The 16,255-nt window shown below is 44.1% G+C and overlaps 1 protein-coding gene across 1 annotated transcript in view; it reads right to left on the reverse strand.

The window, feature by feature from the left end:
- IBTK (inhibitor of Bruton tyrosine kinase) overlaps nt 1-16,255 on the reverse strand; it is a 732,550-nt gene that overhangs the window by 608,023 nt on the left and 108,272 nt on the right. The window contains exons 5-7 of the mRNA XM_086926550.1: nt 13,304-13,400; nt 13,094-13,218; nt 3,424-3,534 (exon numbers count right to left, since the gene is read on the reverse strand). Of these exons, the coding sequence (XP_086782676.1) occupies nt 3,424-3,534; nt 13,094-13,218; nt 13,304-13,400 (333 nt within the window). The remainder of the gene's footprint in view (nt 1-3,423; nt 3,535-13,093; nt 13,219-13,303; nt 13,401-16,255) is intronic.

A 16,255-nucleotide genomic window follows, 5' to 3' on the forward strand; every position in this document is an offset into this window, starting at 1 on the left:
AAAGAGAACAAATAGGTGAAGTGGGCTGACCCACTATCCCATGCTTTATGTTATGGTGGGAGGAAATAGATGAGAAGTGCGGATCGAAAGCTCCAGTAAACGCGGCTCATCTAAAGAAAGGAGCATGGCCTCTATTAAGTGCAAGCGGCATGGGGCTCTTGGAAACAAACACTATTTTGATTTCAATTGGTCTTGTATTCGTGAGAATTTAAGCTATTGACATTTACAGTGCTAATAGCTCAACGTATCGTAAATGCAAGACCTATTGCATTGCAAATGCTGGTTAAACTTGCAGTTCAAAACTAATTAAAAGAAGCAGTTTCGGACCACTTTCCACAAACCATTTTTTTCCCATGTTTTCAGTCCTGCAGAAAACGAACTCAACTTCGTACAAGTTTCTGGTAAACATGGTAGGGCCATTGCTACGTTGATTCTTTGGTGTGAGCACTATTCAGCCATTAATACTCCCCTTCCAGTATGGGGTGAACGAGAAGGAGAGAGGGTATGGAATGGATGCCTCTCACCCTTTATGGAGTCAGTGCCAAAACCAGCCACTTTCATAAACAAGCATTGGCAAACAGCCTAATGGCTTGTTTAAAAATACTCTTGTGCCGCAGTTCCAATGTCTCCAAAGCAGAGCATGATGGGAGCCTGTCCGTCCCTCCAGTTAAAAAACAAACAGAATTTGCCTTAAAAGGAAGCCCAAAACCTAAATTCTTATCAAAAGAAGCCCAACGGAGACAGTCGACATCGAAATTTGGCAAACGAACAATGGAGGGGAGGCACAGGAGGCAGCACTAACACAACTGTGGCATTAGGAGGAGGTGGGAGGAGGAATGCTATCTGCAAATATAAGCAGCAATGTCAACGTAGCTGAACACAGGCAAACAGAGCATGAAACCAAGAATAAAATAGTCCTCCAAAGAGCAGATAAAGCACCATAGCGTTATGAGACAGTACTTTGTCCCTGCTGCGGGGAGGAACGGAAGAGAAAAACAAGAGACGAAGAGGCAGGACTGACCACTAGCATGCAAGGATTTTAAAAGAACATTAACACAGACAAAAGAAAAGCAAAGGCAAGTGATGGGCAGACCTCTAACTCCACAAAGCATTTACAACAGGTCGATAAGCGACAGCGCCTGCGCTTTCTAGGCTTCACCTAAAAATTATGAATAAAATAATTCTAAAAACATAGATGCTTTCTGTCAGCCCTCTTTATTCACTAGACTTTTAAATTGACATTCAAATTTTGCTTCCATTTATCACAGCATATAGTATAGCACAATGATTCAGCTCATTTCATACAGTGGCTCTCTTAAAAGGAGAATGATGGCATTTTGCCAGTTCATATGTGCATATCAGCTTAAAAGTAGTGTTCTTCAAAGCCAAGGATGATGAGTTTGTTTCTTTTTAACCTTTTTGTGAGTTCACCACAGCTCTGCACAGAGATTTTTACTTTTACGTTTTTCATATGGATTGCATAAACATAAGGCCAGGCCTATTGGCATTGCCCTACACTGTAACAAAAGAAGTGTCTACAAATAACTGTTCTTAGCTCAGAGAGCCAATCTCAGAACAAATCCATAGATATGTTCACCCTAGACATCCAAAACAGTTTTTGCCAGCTGCTTAATGAGTTTGATTGCACCACTTTAGACTTTAACTAGTTTGCCTTCTAGCCTGACAGCAGGCAGGCAAAATTCCTATCGAACTCTGGGAGCTTTGACAAAGACAGACCATGGCTGAAGTACAAAATTAAGTGGTCAGCCTAAAAAAGTAGTTTATTGATCAGTGTTTTAAAGAGAAAAGGCAGGATAATATAATCTGAGAAAAAAAGGGAACAATGGTACCTTCCTCCTTCTAGTGATCAGAACACTAGTATGCCTGTTGTAGCAAATATGTAAATCACCACTTTTACTTTCTGCTGTTTATATAAAGTAATAACACATACAATAATCCATCCAGGCAGGCAAAAATACAGGAGTTTCCCTCAAGTACAACCTTCTAATATAGCAGAAAGATGTGTTAGCAACCACACTCCAAATGGGAGATTCCATGACGTTGCATTGTCAACTGGGTAGATGACAGTGCATTTTAGCAGAAACATGCACACCTGCTGCACAGTGTGGCTTAATTCACCAGTCGCACTATGTAACCTACAGGACACAATCTTAGTATAAACCTCCATGTCACAGTTGAGCATACAAACAGGGAGAGAGAATGCAAACAGATAAGGGACAGTGAGTATTTTTTTATCATTTCCAGCTGTGCTGCATAGTAAATTTCAGGGTTTAGCTCTACAAAACAATATATTGAACAGTATCTCAAACAGTGAGACAAATACTCCATTGTTATCTATCCAGTGCCTCCTTTTCACATGGCTGATTCTTCGAAACTACCTATGTCAGCTCTAGAAGTCAGACTGGACTACTCATTATTATAATTCACCACAGCCTTGGCCAACCCAAGTCCTTTGAATAGCTCCAAGCAGCTGCTTGAGAGTGGTCCACTCTTTCTGAATACAGGACATTATTAAAATGCTGAAAGTCTCCTAAGATCTTACTGGTGTTAAAGAACACCAGAACAGAGGTCCAATCAATCACTTTAACAATCTTACTAACAGATTCCTACATTTTCAAATGCTAGATAAGCACACAGATACAACTTTCCCCGAAATAAAGCTGCTTGCTTTTGTTACCCAAATCCTCCAACTACATACATCAGGAAAATACATTATTTCATTTTGTTTGTGCCTCTGGTGCTGCGTTGAGGACACAAGTAACAACGACGAAAATTTCTAAGTGCAGAATCTTTTTTCCCGGAATTTAGCTAGCACTCAGCTTCCTTTTATTTCTTGAGCGAATGACAAGAAACGGCTCTCTGAGCTAAAGCTTCAGGGTAACTCATATGGAAAATTTGCTGACTTAGAGCTATACTAGATACAGACTGCTATATTCTTGAATGATTATTCTCTAAACACAGGATCCTAAACTCAGTACATAGAGAATGCCCAGAGTAGACTTCGGGAGACTGACCTTTTTACGTCCAAAACAATGGGCAAATGATCAGATGTAGCAAGAGACTAGATTTTTTTTAAGGTATATTACTCTGCATCTCAAACCCCCAGACATCAAAATACAATTGATTCTTGAATAGCGATTATGCTTGGCAAAGTAGAACGCATAACCTTAGAAATAGTAATTTCTGAAGTCTATGTGCATATTTCACCTTGGTAGGTAGCTATGGCATTCTATTGTATAATCTACTCTACTGAATACTGAAGAATTCCAGACCTTAAGGAAAAGATGAACACTGCTTGTATATTTTGTTGCGTTGCTGTGAGATATGTTCTAAACCACATACAATTATCAGTAGGTATTACATGAAAGAATGCAATGATAAGAAATACAACGTAAATGTTACCATGTAAGTTTGCTCATCTCCATGACCAAGACGCCCACCTTGACCATGTCCACAAGTGTAAACCTGCCCTTGCTGGGACAGAAACACAGAATGAAACTTGCAAAGTACCACCTAGAGAATAAAAACAAAAAGACTATATTAATAGAAAAGTAGGTTTGTCTGAAATCAATCTATTCCAGTCAATACCCTAAAAGTTATTCTGCAAACAATCTTTTACCACAGAAGCTACTGCACACAGCCTTTGGCCAGGCACCGTGGGTTTTGGGAGCACAAAGAGGTCTTTCAGCCATACAGTATTGCAAGCACCATTGCCATTGAACCAGCTGCACATCGCACAAGAAGATTGGCTGCAGGTTCTGCAACCTCCTCAAAATCCCCAGCTTCAGAGCAAGTGTGTATAACCCAGCCATGCACAGTGGCACTGTGAACTAACATTAAAAAGAAAGAAAAGTAAAAAACTTGACAATGATGCATTTGATGCCTCCCGAACCATACCGTATTAGTCATGATTACAATAATATACGACATGCGATTGATGACGCTTAGCCATTGATGTTTTTGTTGCAACCTGTATTATCATCAAAAAATGACAAAGACCTTAAAAAAAACATTTTTTAAAAGTTTCTAATGACATTTATAAACCAAACCACTTGGTCTTGTCACCAGAACCCCTTAATGGCCATTTTGGACCAAAGTGCACAGTTAACCTATGATGAATCAAATATATAGACTTATTCACTTAACAGCAAAACTTTAATTAGTTGAAGTTAGCTTACGACCTAAACCGCAGTTTTCCCTGTCCTTTAGGGTTGTTTGCTCTAGGCACTATTGATCCACCTGCCAACCGTAGCTAAACCTTAACCAATTTCCAGTAATTTTTGCTGTTTTCTTTGTGGTTGTAGGAAATCCACCTTTTATACATGGACACTATCATTTTTACCCTCTTGCTGTACCCTATATGTATGCTGTCTTTAGCACTCTGCGCTCTTTACCCCTGCTAACCAATGGTAAAGTGTCCGTGCTCCACCTTTTGACATGATTATATGAGTACACTTCTAATTGGCATGTAACTTACTTACGATGCTCTAGTATATGGAAGAACGTGTATCCAGTGCATGTAACTTAAATGTCACTAAATTAAATTAAATGTTGGGAGCCTGACAATATGGGTCGAGAATGGGCTGAATTGCAAAATCAAGCCTTTAAGGTCCACCTCCTATGATATTCAAGGCATTAACTGGTCTCTACACTCAAGACCACCTTTAAACTGTAGACCTAGGGGTCGGTTTGGTGGCTTAAGCAAATAGAGAGGACTGGAGGTGAATACTGCAAAAACAAAATTTATGGTTTTCAACCCCCCCCCCAGAAGCTTCTGAGGCACTCCCATTTTGGATAGGTTGAATTTGGAAAGGGTCAGGACTCTTGATTACCTGGGAGTTAAACGGAGTGATGAATTCTCATGTTGCAAATAGACAGACAAATGTGCTCTAAAAATTACACAGTATAACTCAGGTATAGTAAGAGTCCATAGATCTTCATCGAGTACGGCATGCCTCACCTACACTACAGATTTATAATATAAAATCAGTGGGAGCAGCCCACTATGGTGTTGAACTGTGGGTCTATCAAAAGGAATCAGGACTTTAACCCATTGCCTGCTTCTGTCGGCCAACGGCCGTCACACGCACTACCTCGGTAGTGCTGCGCACGTCCGTTGGCCGACGCAGCCCCGCCCACTTGATTAAACCACTGCACCGCAGCGCAATTCCCGCCGCGGTTAAGCAACTGAAAGGAAGTTCCTAAGGTCCTTGAACAGAATGCCTTCTAGCACCCGATGCTACAGCTATATATGGATATGAAGAACAAAACAGACTCTCAACTGGCTAATTTAAGATCCGTTTTATACTGGAGAGGACTGTGGTAAATCGAGGAACTAGCAATGTACGGAAATGCAATGGAAGAAAGATTACCGCTCGAGGGCCATTTGAGTGTAACATAGTTGAAATATACTCACACACAATGGCACCAGTTAGGCGTAGATATCCTATGGAATACCCCAAGCATGGCTACCAGTACCATAAAAGTATTGATCAAGGAGAAATGTTGGTCCATTATAGACTAACAGGCTGTGGTTAATATGGACAAGACATGCTGCATAACGCTTTGTCTCCCCCCCCCCTTTCACTAGCAAAACAACTTTATTTGAAGTCCAGATATGGAACTTTGGGAGTGAATGCATTTCGTAATTGGAAAAGCAATTATTCCTCCACTAGCTCGCTTTGTCCGGCCGGTAACCTCAAAAGTGAAACTGCAGAACATGCACTTTTCTCTGTAGTGCGTATCTTGCGAACTGCAAAAAAGTGATTACTCAGATATGTTGGTTGATAGGGGCGTCCCAGTACACTATTCCCAGGAGTATTCTGATAACAGATATATGGTTTTCCATTGTATATAGTGTAGCACCGTTTTTTATCTCACTGTGGTACACAAGACATCTTATCATAATGAATTTTTTTTTTTTTTTTTTGGGGAGTTCAAAACACTGCTTTATTGTATAAGAGGAAGCACAATACACAGCTTTTTACGCCTACAACCCGGAGGCCGGCAGCACAGTAAGGTAGTCATAACACAGCCTCGTGGCCGGCATCCCTGAGGCCCGGCGGCATAGCATATCCGTGCTTGAGGATGATAACACAGCCGGTGTAGTAGGGCAATGGAGGATAGACCGCAGCAGAACAGGTTTTTTTTGTTTCTTTTGTTCCTTTTCTAGAGTCGTTCATACCCGTAACAGTAAACAGAAACTCCCAACTGTACAGAAACTAAGAGGCAATTCACGTCCGTTCAGAAAGACAATAGGTAATACGTTGGTGTGGCAACCCAGGGAGGCAGAGGTGGGCATGGTACTACAGCCACGTCATATCAAATCTAACAACCATCCATCAGCTCTATAAGAAGCAATGCATGTGGTATTATGAAGTGTTAAGTAGAAGGAATATCGGTGTGTGTAAAACATGGCGTATGAAATCCCAGAACGGCTGGGGGGGGGGGGGCTGGGGGGGGGGAGGGGTGACAGGCAAATGGAAGGGGAGAGATCCACGACGTTGGGGATCGCGTGGGGCCCGGGAAGTAGGCCCAGTCGGTGTGGTGAGAGGGCAGGAGGCCCCGGCGTGGACCATCCAGTAGGGACTACTAACACATGAATGGGATCAATGGTCAGGTCCGGAGCTCAATCCGGGATTTTAAACAGTAGCAAGGGGGTCTTCAGGCGGATCCGCGTCATCTGAGCGTGCAAGCAAATAGCTCACTAGTGGACCCCAGATGTCGCTAGGCCGACTCGAAATGGGCAGTAACTCAGCAAATGTATTATGTTGATCTTGACAGTAGGTCAGGTCTGCCAGCCATTCCTTGAATTTGGGTGCTCTGCCTCGACCCCAGCGGCACGCCAAGAGTAGTGCAATATCAACAAATTTCCGGCAAGATCTAGGGATCTGCAAAGTGTACCCAAGGAGTGTCACCAGTGGATCCGCGGGCACTACTTCCCCCATCATCTCAGTGAGGGCCCCTGTTACCTGCCGCCAGTAGCACTCGACTTGGGGGCATCCCCATGCCAAATGCAGAAAGTCCGCATGTTCAGCGCGACATCGCTCGCAACGATCATCCTCCGCCAGGCCGAATTTGCGCTTCCTCGCCGGCGTATAATACACCCTCTGCAGGAATTTATAATGTATAATTTTCAGTCCGCTACTAGCAGAGATGCGGGAGGTGAGCGCACAACAATAGTGCCACTGCTCGTCGGTAATGTCAGAGGCCAATTCCGTAGTCCAGTGCGTTCGAGCACTAGAATCCGGCGCCGGGGCTGCACCCCTGAGCTGGCGGTAAAGGCCGGAGACCAGATGAGCCCCATCTTGCGAGCAGAGCATGAAATGAAGTGGAGATAGAACCTCAGGTTCATCGGGAAAGTCGGGCAGGATGTCCCTCATCCCCGCCCGCAGGCGTATATAATAAAAGAGCTCTAGTGGGGTGTGGCTATGCGTCGCAAAAAAGAGTTCTGCCGACTTAAAATGACCGTTAGAAAACAAGTCTCCCCAGCAGGTAATGCGAATCCTCGCACAAAGGTTGCCGAAACCTTGCTCCAACAGTAGGGTAAGATTAGGATGATAGGAGAGCGGCAGTCTGGGCGAGTAGAGCAGGGGACATGACAAGCTCTTGGTTATACGGCGCCACGCGTCTAACGTGGTATTCGGCGTAGGTATGGATGTTTCGGGCAGTGCAGCAACCCATCGAGTGGGAGAGGATGCACTATCCAGTCTTCCACCGTGATATGCGGCATGAAAGGCGTAGGAGCCATCCAGTGATAGGCAAAGTGTGCCTGCGCGCACTGATAATATGCCTCGAAATCGGGGACATCAAATCCTCCCCTGTCATAGGGGAGAGTGAGCGTGGACCATTTGAGCCGGGGGCTCTTGCCACCCCAGAACAGCCTGCGCAACTCCATCTTCAGGGTTTTGAAGAAGGAAGCGCCAGGGAAATAAGGAATGTTGAGGAAGAAGTAAAGAAATCGGGGGAGGATAACCATTTTAATAAGGGATGCCCTTCCAGCCATGGGAAGCGGCAGGGTGATCCAGCGTTTCACAGTAGCAGTCAGCTTGGTTATTGCCACCCCATAATTGGACCGTAATGTCTCGTCCTTGTCCCGGGAAATGCGGATCCCCAGGTAACGGAGATCGGTCCTACACCACTCCAGTGGATAGTCGAGAGGAAAATCAGTTACCGCATCTGTTAAGGGGAAAAACTGCGACTTGGACCAATTGATATGTACACCTGACAACCCGCCAAAAGCAACAAACTCCCTGAGTAAGGGATTGAGGTGCATCTCGGGGTGTTTAACGTGCGTGATGTTGTCCGCGTATAGAGACACATCAATTTGACGTTGTAAGCACTGCACCGCCCCATCTCGGTGTAATTGTCGCAAGCGACAGGCAAGAGGTTCAACTGCTATGGCGAAAAGCAGGGGAGAAAGCGGACAACCTTGGCGTGTGCCCCTGGTAATTGCAATGGGTTGTGACAGGCGACCGTTAATTAATACCCTCGCCGTGGGGCTGGTATAAAGGAGGCGAACCCAGGATATAAACAGTTTGGGGAACCCCATGCTAGCCAACACCGAGAACAGGTAGGGCCACTCGACTGAGTCGAAAGCCTTAGATGCGTCAAGGAATACAGCTGCAACAGGCATATCGGGAGGAACTGTGCGAAGCAGAGAGAACAGAGTGCGGAGGTTGTGGGAGGCAGACTGGCCAGCCACGAAACCTGACTGATCGGGCATCATAATGAAAGTAGTTTGTATATAGTATCTATGTTTCAAATCTTTTTAGCATATGATAATTTTAAGCTGTTATAAAATAAAACAATATAACACACATATATGTATGGTTTAACGGGGTAAGCACCCCTGAATAAAACAGCAAATAAATGTTGCGAGTGGACTGCAGCACCTATTGTGCCATCCACTGTAGTGGCAGAGCAAACATGGATTCAGGTCTACCAGTGTAGCCTACATGTAGTTGTGTAAAAAACTACAATTCGACCTGTCAAAATAAACCTATTTAAATATTAATGTCACCCCTATGTAGGCCTTGTAGTCCACAATGCAGGGTATTTATAAGTAGGACATGAAGAAAGTTAACGTTAAAATGTCTTTAGAGTGACTAGCACCCAAAACCTATTTTTACTGTAGCAGGCCTAGCTGTTCTATATTGAAAACTAAAGTACAAATTAAAATCCTAATGCTGTATCTCGGGAAAGGGATTAGCTAGAAAAACAATTAAGCAACTACTTTAAATGGTTATAAAAAAAATCCACATCAATGGTAAAGTCAGATTTACAATAAATATTTAGGAAAAATTACTTTTGTAAAGTTGCCGATTTCCTGCCTCAAGTTCCTGGAGGCTAATTTAAACTTGCAATGAAACTTCTCCCAGCCACGGTTAGCATTGGAATAGGTTTGAAAAAGGTGAAAAATGCTACCCAGGAGCAAATAATAGGCAGACCTGATTGGATAAAGATGACTCCTCTAGACCTTACAAAATATGCATGGTGTGGGCTGTAGGCATTCTATTTAACATTCCAGTGTCAAATCCTGCTGACAGGTCGGCTGGGTTTTTATTTAACACTGGGACGCACTTGAAAGAATAGAAACAGGGGGCAAGAACATTCTTGTGTATCTACAGTCTTGTTGCTTGATGAACCCTGTTTTGCTCTACCAGATGTCGGTTTCTGGGTTATAGTGGTGACAGCGGGAGTCCGATACTAGATTTTAGAGTTATATGTGGGAGGACACTAGGATTACTATAGTACACTCTGCCTACACTCACACAACCACCCCTCAACCCACATTTAGTGTAGCCAAAAACTTTCACAATCTTGAAAATGTCCAAAGTGATTAGTGTTGGCAACTTGAGAACTTTTGCCCTATTGTTTAGTGCGTACCCAGGAGTCATTCTCAACCAGTAGCTCATGCCAGGCATAAATGCGGCATCTCCAGGTACCCACTTCAGAACACTCCTGGACACTCAGGACAAAAACATGGAATCCAAGGGTCATGGGGTTGGCTTGTTCAAGCTACAGGGATACAACAGACTAAAAGTGACCTATTCTTGGAAGTACCCAGCAGACGAGTTGCAACTGGACCTAGACTGGACCTTGCTGTTGACCTATGCCTGACACCCAGTGAATCACTAAGTGGCTCTCCGAGGTCCCGGGGCTTCAGAAATGTACTCAAGTGATGGATTGGAACTTAAAGGGCTAAGTCAGAAGGCAAAATTGTTAACCAAGACAAACCTGGTTGTTGTATCTATCATGCGCTCCATTGCGGCCAGCCTCAAATTTCACCAAGGTACCGGTTTACAGCAACCATTGACTACCATTGGCACTTTGCGCTTCTTGGCACTATTCCTACTTAAAACGCACAAAATTTGCATCACCAAGTTCCTCTTATTGGACTTTAATTTCATTTTGGAGTCATTTTGTGTATGAAACTGTATTCTATTCTTCCAATTCATTTTAGGATTTTTTTTATTTTGCACTGGCTTTATTATTGTTTTGGTACTGCATAAATGCTTTACACACTGCCCTAAGTTAAGCCAGTCCACTCTGTGCTATGCTGCCAGAGTGTAGCACTCTGTTTAATTTAGCGACTTTGAGGGTTAACCCTGACATGGGTTGTGATTATTCCTTGAGGTGGGTAGTCCTCCACCCCAAATAAAAATTAAATTTCATACAGGGGTTAAAGGTATAATGTTGTGGTATCACTGGATCTTGGGCTTAATACTGATCACTGTTTTCTCATGCATTAATAAACATTAATGGTGATTACCAGCCCCTTGATCGATGGGTCCAGTCATTTAGTACCTTGAGTGCTCATAGCAGTAATCACCTAGGGAATCGAGTACCTGGGTGTGAAACCCAGTGATGATGTTGCCCGATACTACACCATAGTGGTGACCACTTAACAGCACCAGTGGTATATATTTGTTGAGGGGTTTGGGTAGATAACTGGTACATGAAGACACTAGCAAACCTGTAAGTTCACTCTCTTTTGATTAAGATATTTGGTAAACTCCCCTGCTGTGACCAATGTACAGGATAGTGGTAGTCCCACCACCTTTTGTCCAAGGCTGGTTTGATGCAGCCCAGCCTTGCGCAAGGGTGACAGAATTTGGTAGCCTACCTGACTTGACCAAGAGCAGGGAGTATTTGGCAGCCCTCCTCAACATTTTGCCCACAGGGCAAGAGGGGATTTCACATGGCAGCTGACAATTCCTGCAATCCTCATTTGGGCTGAAAACATTTGCAGATTTGACGAGAATCAAAAATGCGCCTAGTTCCTATTTTTTGTCTTCAGATAGCAAACTCCCTTCGCCTGCAATTAAAGCAGATAGTAGGAGCAACAATAAACCTCTATCCATTGGTCAATTTTGGGTTGGGAGAGACATTTTTCTCACAAGTGGCATTCTATTCCCTGTAGGGATTAAAAATACATAAGGTACAAGTTCTAAAGTTTATTGAGACTTCCCCTCCCCACAGAGGAAGAACAAATTTAAAATCTCACAAAGGTAACACAGTTTGATCACTATTGAGTTTTTGTGAACACCGGGAGAGTTTAACCACATGGCTGCTGGGCGTTTCCCCCCCCCCTGTGCTGGAAAATGCCATTTTAGTGGCACCATGACGAGCTCAGCACACGACACCCGTGGGTGATGACGAGCTGAGCTCGTCATCAGCATCGAAAGGGTTAAATAAAAAACCTCTTAATGGTTGGGTAGGTAAACAAATGGGTGTCTAAACTGAGTTTCCTGGGGGTTAACTATTGAGCACGTGGGTAAGCGAAGCGAGTGAGGTAGGTGATGGAAGATAAGCATACCGAGCTGAACAGCCTGGTGGCGCTGTTGAGTATCTGGGCAGTGAGTGACGCGGAAGACTGTTGGATTGAGTGGTATGGTTAGGTGAGGTTGGTAGAAGTTTGGGTTGGAGAAGGCAGTGCATACATTGGGAGGGTGGGTATTTAGACTAACGTGTCTTAACTAAATTAATGGGTAAGCTGGATGGAGAAGTATGTTGCTGATAGTTTAGATCAGTAAATTGAGTGTGCTAGTCACCAAGTAGAGTGAATGATCCTTATGGACTAAGCTGGCAGCTGAGAATGAGTGATATTGGAGACAGAGAGGTAAGTGAGGTGAATAAATGACCTCAATGAGTTAACTGAGTGGTGTGAGAAGGTGATTTACTTTGAGTGATGCTTAGGTTGAGGGTTAGGTGCCGGAGCATGAAGCAAGGTGAGTGTTCAATGGGAAAGGATGGTGGTGTTAGATGAGAGAATGGTGAATTCAGAACACAGACAAGCGGAATGACTACAGTTTGAGGAGTGGGATAGTTGAATGAATTGTTAAGTCCAAGCGAGCCTGACAAGTGGGAGAGTTCAGGCGGAGGGTGGCTGGGTGAATACAAAGTGGTTGAGTTCAACTGAGGCTGCTTAGGTTAGGTGAACAAGGTGAGTTAGAGAGTATTAGGCAGCAGCAGAGGGTGGTTAAATGAACTAAGCAGCTGAGTTAGTTAAGTGGGTGATGAATGAGTAGGTTAAGTGAATGACAAAGAACTGAGAAAGTAGCATGATTGGGTGAGTGGCTTAGTTAACTGTGTGTATGGGTGGAGAAGCAAGACCATGGATCAGTTTAGGTTTTTAGGAAAGTAGTTTGTGTGAATTTCGGAGGATGGCATTGGGTGGGTGAGCAATTGGGTAGGTATTAAGAGACTGGGTTATTTAGTGAATGAGGGAATGAATGAACATGCCTGGCACAGCTTTAGGTGGCTAAATGGATAGGTGAGGAGTTGTGGTAGATGTTCAGAAGGAGGAGGTAGGATTCTTATTTCTATAAATTGCCGTGAGCCTTCTTGTCTTGCACAACAGTACAGAGCATACACATTAAATTGGGAGAGGGCAGAGACCAGATAAAATTGCACAAGAAGTAAATGACAACAACTTGAGACATTCACCTCAGAATTCATAGATAAAACTTGAACTTTGATTTCCTAGTTTATTATGTAATCTAGAACGGTATGGTGCAAAAGAGCAATTATTGACACATACTTATCGAATAACCAGAATTTCAAATACCTGTTTTATATACACTCCTGTCCGAGGAAAGAGATCCACCAATTCTGGGTGATGTTTGCTTTGGTGTCCACCATAACCAAGGGTGAAGTTGATGTTGTTTCCCCAAGTATAGAGCTCAGTGAGATCTACAAGAAGCATAGCAATTATGCAATTTATCTAGAATATCAACGCCTTTCTTGCAAGATAAATGTGCACATTTTTTTCTCTTACCACTGCTCTTGAAGGTTATGTGTGCTGGTCTGTCCTTCATTACCAAGTCCAACGGTGATAAACCTTCTTTATCATGAACACAAAGATTACCACCTTGCTGAAAAAAAAGTAGATTATAAATGTTGGATATGATCTTAATTTGTTAGGTAAATGATATTGCTCTCTCAGAAACAAGTAGTGTACTAGAGAACCCAGTGAGGTTTACAGTTAGGATGTTGGTTTATCGAAGCTGCCTGGCAGAAGAAACACATGGGCTTTGGATGAAGGCTAATGGTTCTTCCGGAGTCTTAGTAGGTTTTCAAAGTCGGTGCAGCTAACCCACGGTTTAGGCTGTCTTTCAGTAGGAGTGAATTTAGTGTTGATATTCAAGGTAGATTCCGGAGCTAGCCAGCACAAACTATACATTTCATGACTCCTCATCATATGGTTTGTCAAGAAGAATGAAAAATGTCCTAGCTACCATAACAAAGTTTCAATTCTATTAAGGACGTGGAGGTGAGGTGTACGCTATCACTATCTTCGTTATATTTACAGCAGCCATTTTATTATAACCATAAAAAACTACAGTTCCCATGAAGGAACAACCAACAGACAACATTGTTAACAGTTCATTAACATCTAATCAGAATGCAGCCCTAGCTATCTAGTCCTCTGTTTGTGTCAGTAGTGACTATTTTTTCACTTGAGTCACACCAAATACAGGTTCTCACGAATCTTGCTTCCCAGTTTCTGATGCTGGAAAGAAGTTACAATCAGTATTGGGAGGACCAGAAGCACAGACGGGCACGGAATCAGAAAATATAGCATCAATGCAAACAGCTTCTTATTCAAGTAGCAGTCAAACAAAAACAACTTCACAACAATGAAGGAAACTAACGGAGCCATTAATACTTACTAGTCACAGTGAGGGTCTTCCATATCAGAATCTGCAGGCGGAATAATCCTCACCTCAGAGTCCTTAATAGAATTAAAATTTTTCTTAATGGTAGCTAGGACATTTGTTTACTTACCACAAGCTGTGCTATGACCAGCACCGGTTTAAAATAGAACATTTTGAAGGTAGAGTTTCAGGATCAGCAGGCCGCATTCATAATATTCTCTAGTCGAGCCCCTAGGCAGAATGCCTTCGAAGCCATAGCTCCAAGAGTAGAATGCGCCCCAAAGTTTTCAAGATTATTCCTCTCCTGCATAATCCACCAAATCCAGCAGGCTTTGTAGAAAAGACTGCTTTGCGCGGTTTCTGGAGGGCGATCAACAATTGTCTCTTCCCCCGGGGGAGCTAAACTACGCAGATATCTCCACATAAGCCTTCAAGCAATGAACCACACACCGCTTTGGAGAATCTGGAAAGGTCAGGTACTTGATCACTTTAGTATTGGATTTAGTACACTGGCTGACCGTGAATGACACTCCAAATGGAGACAAGGATCTGCCAGTGATGTTGGGGAGCCACACATTGGATGATAGCAAGCAAAGCAACATAGCTACCTTGACAGACATCTCTTTCCAAGAGAGGAACCTGTTAGCCATGATAAGAAAAGGCTGAAAACGTAGTTGAGATTCCATAGCACCAAATATCGGGGCTCCGGTGGCACTGACCGGTGACTGCCCCGGAGCAATCAGTACACTAAAGGGTGTTCTCTCGCCGGGGTTTCATCCATAGGCACATGGCCCGCCGAGATGAATGAACGAACGGTGCTGATGGAACGATAGGCCACATCCCCATTTGCACTAAACTTGCCAAAAACTATGTTGGCGCCCGCGGGATCACCACTCCTTCACACACACCAAGAGGACCATCTCGTCCATGTGGACTTGTAGCGCTTAACGGGGCTCGCTGACCAGGACTTAGCCAGGAGGTCCGCAGCTTGCTCTGAAAGTCCCAGGAGCGACCATCGACTCCAGTAATCTTCCACGCCATCAGGTGAAGGGACCCTTTTAGGATCAAAGGATGTGGAATCCCGTCTGGAGGGAGAAGAAGAGGTGGAAACAGGGGGAGCCGGATTGGAGAATCCCAACAAAGTTCCAAAAGAACTGGAAACCAAACTTGAGGTTTCCAAATGGGGGGGGGAAATCAAGACCACATCCACCTTCTGACGCATGATCTAGGCCGAGGCCCTCATGATTATCGCAAAGGGAGAGAATGCAAATCCCTTCTCCGGACCCCAATCCTGCAGGAATCCATTGGTGGCCGATGCTAATGGATCTGGTCTCCAGCTGAAGAGGCAAACAGGTCCACAGAGAAGGGACCCCACCAGTCCTAGAGGGTGGCAAACATTTCCGGGTTCAGTTTCCACAAACTGGAGTCGTGGAAATGGCAAGACTGCCAATTCGCCACCGGGTTGTCTTGGCCTGGAAGCTACTTTGCCAAGACAACTATCTGATGGACGAGGCAGAACTGCCATAAGTAGGTTGCCAGATCCGAGAGGATCTTGGATCAGTGCCCCCTAGGTGCCATTTTTAGTAACACGCAGCAGCAAACTGCGAAAGAGCCCACGAAAAGCTCCAAATATTTTCTATGCAATTTGTGCTCCAGACGAGACCATCAGCCCCCCATGGAAAATTCTCCACACAAAGTGCCCCAACAGGACCTGCTGGCGTCGGTCTCTATGACGAGGTCTGAAGCAGAGTCGAAAATCACTCGTCCATTCCACGCATGTGAGAGCCACCATTGGATCTCTTACCTTGCTTCTTCAAATAGAACCACAGCTTGGGAGTATGGGAGGCCCTTCTAAAGTGTGTGGGCTTCATTCTCTGAAGGGCTCACTAATGAAGGGGGCCCAGAAAGATGGCCTGGATGGAGGCCGATAATAGCCCTATAGGGCGCACAAATTGTCTCAGCGTCATCCAATTTCGGGACAAGGCTCTCCTGAGCTTGTGGCAAATTGTGGCCATCTTCTGGGATGGAAGTCTCAAAGTAGCCTCTGTAGAATCTATGATAAACCCAAGAAA

This window comes from Lissotriton vulgaris, chromosome 6 (assembly GCF_964263255.1).
Source record: "Lissotriton vulgaris chromosome 6, aLisVul1.2, whole genome shotgun sequence".
Lineage (NCBI taxonomy): Eukaryota > Metazoa > Chordata > Amphibia > Caudata > Salamandridae > Lissotriton > Lissotriton vulgaris.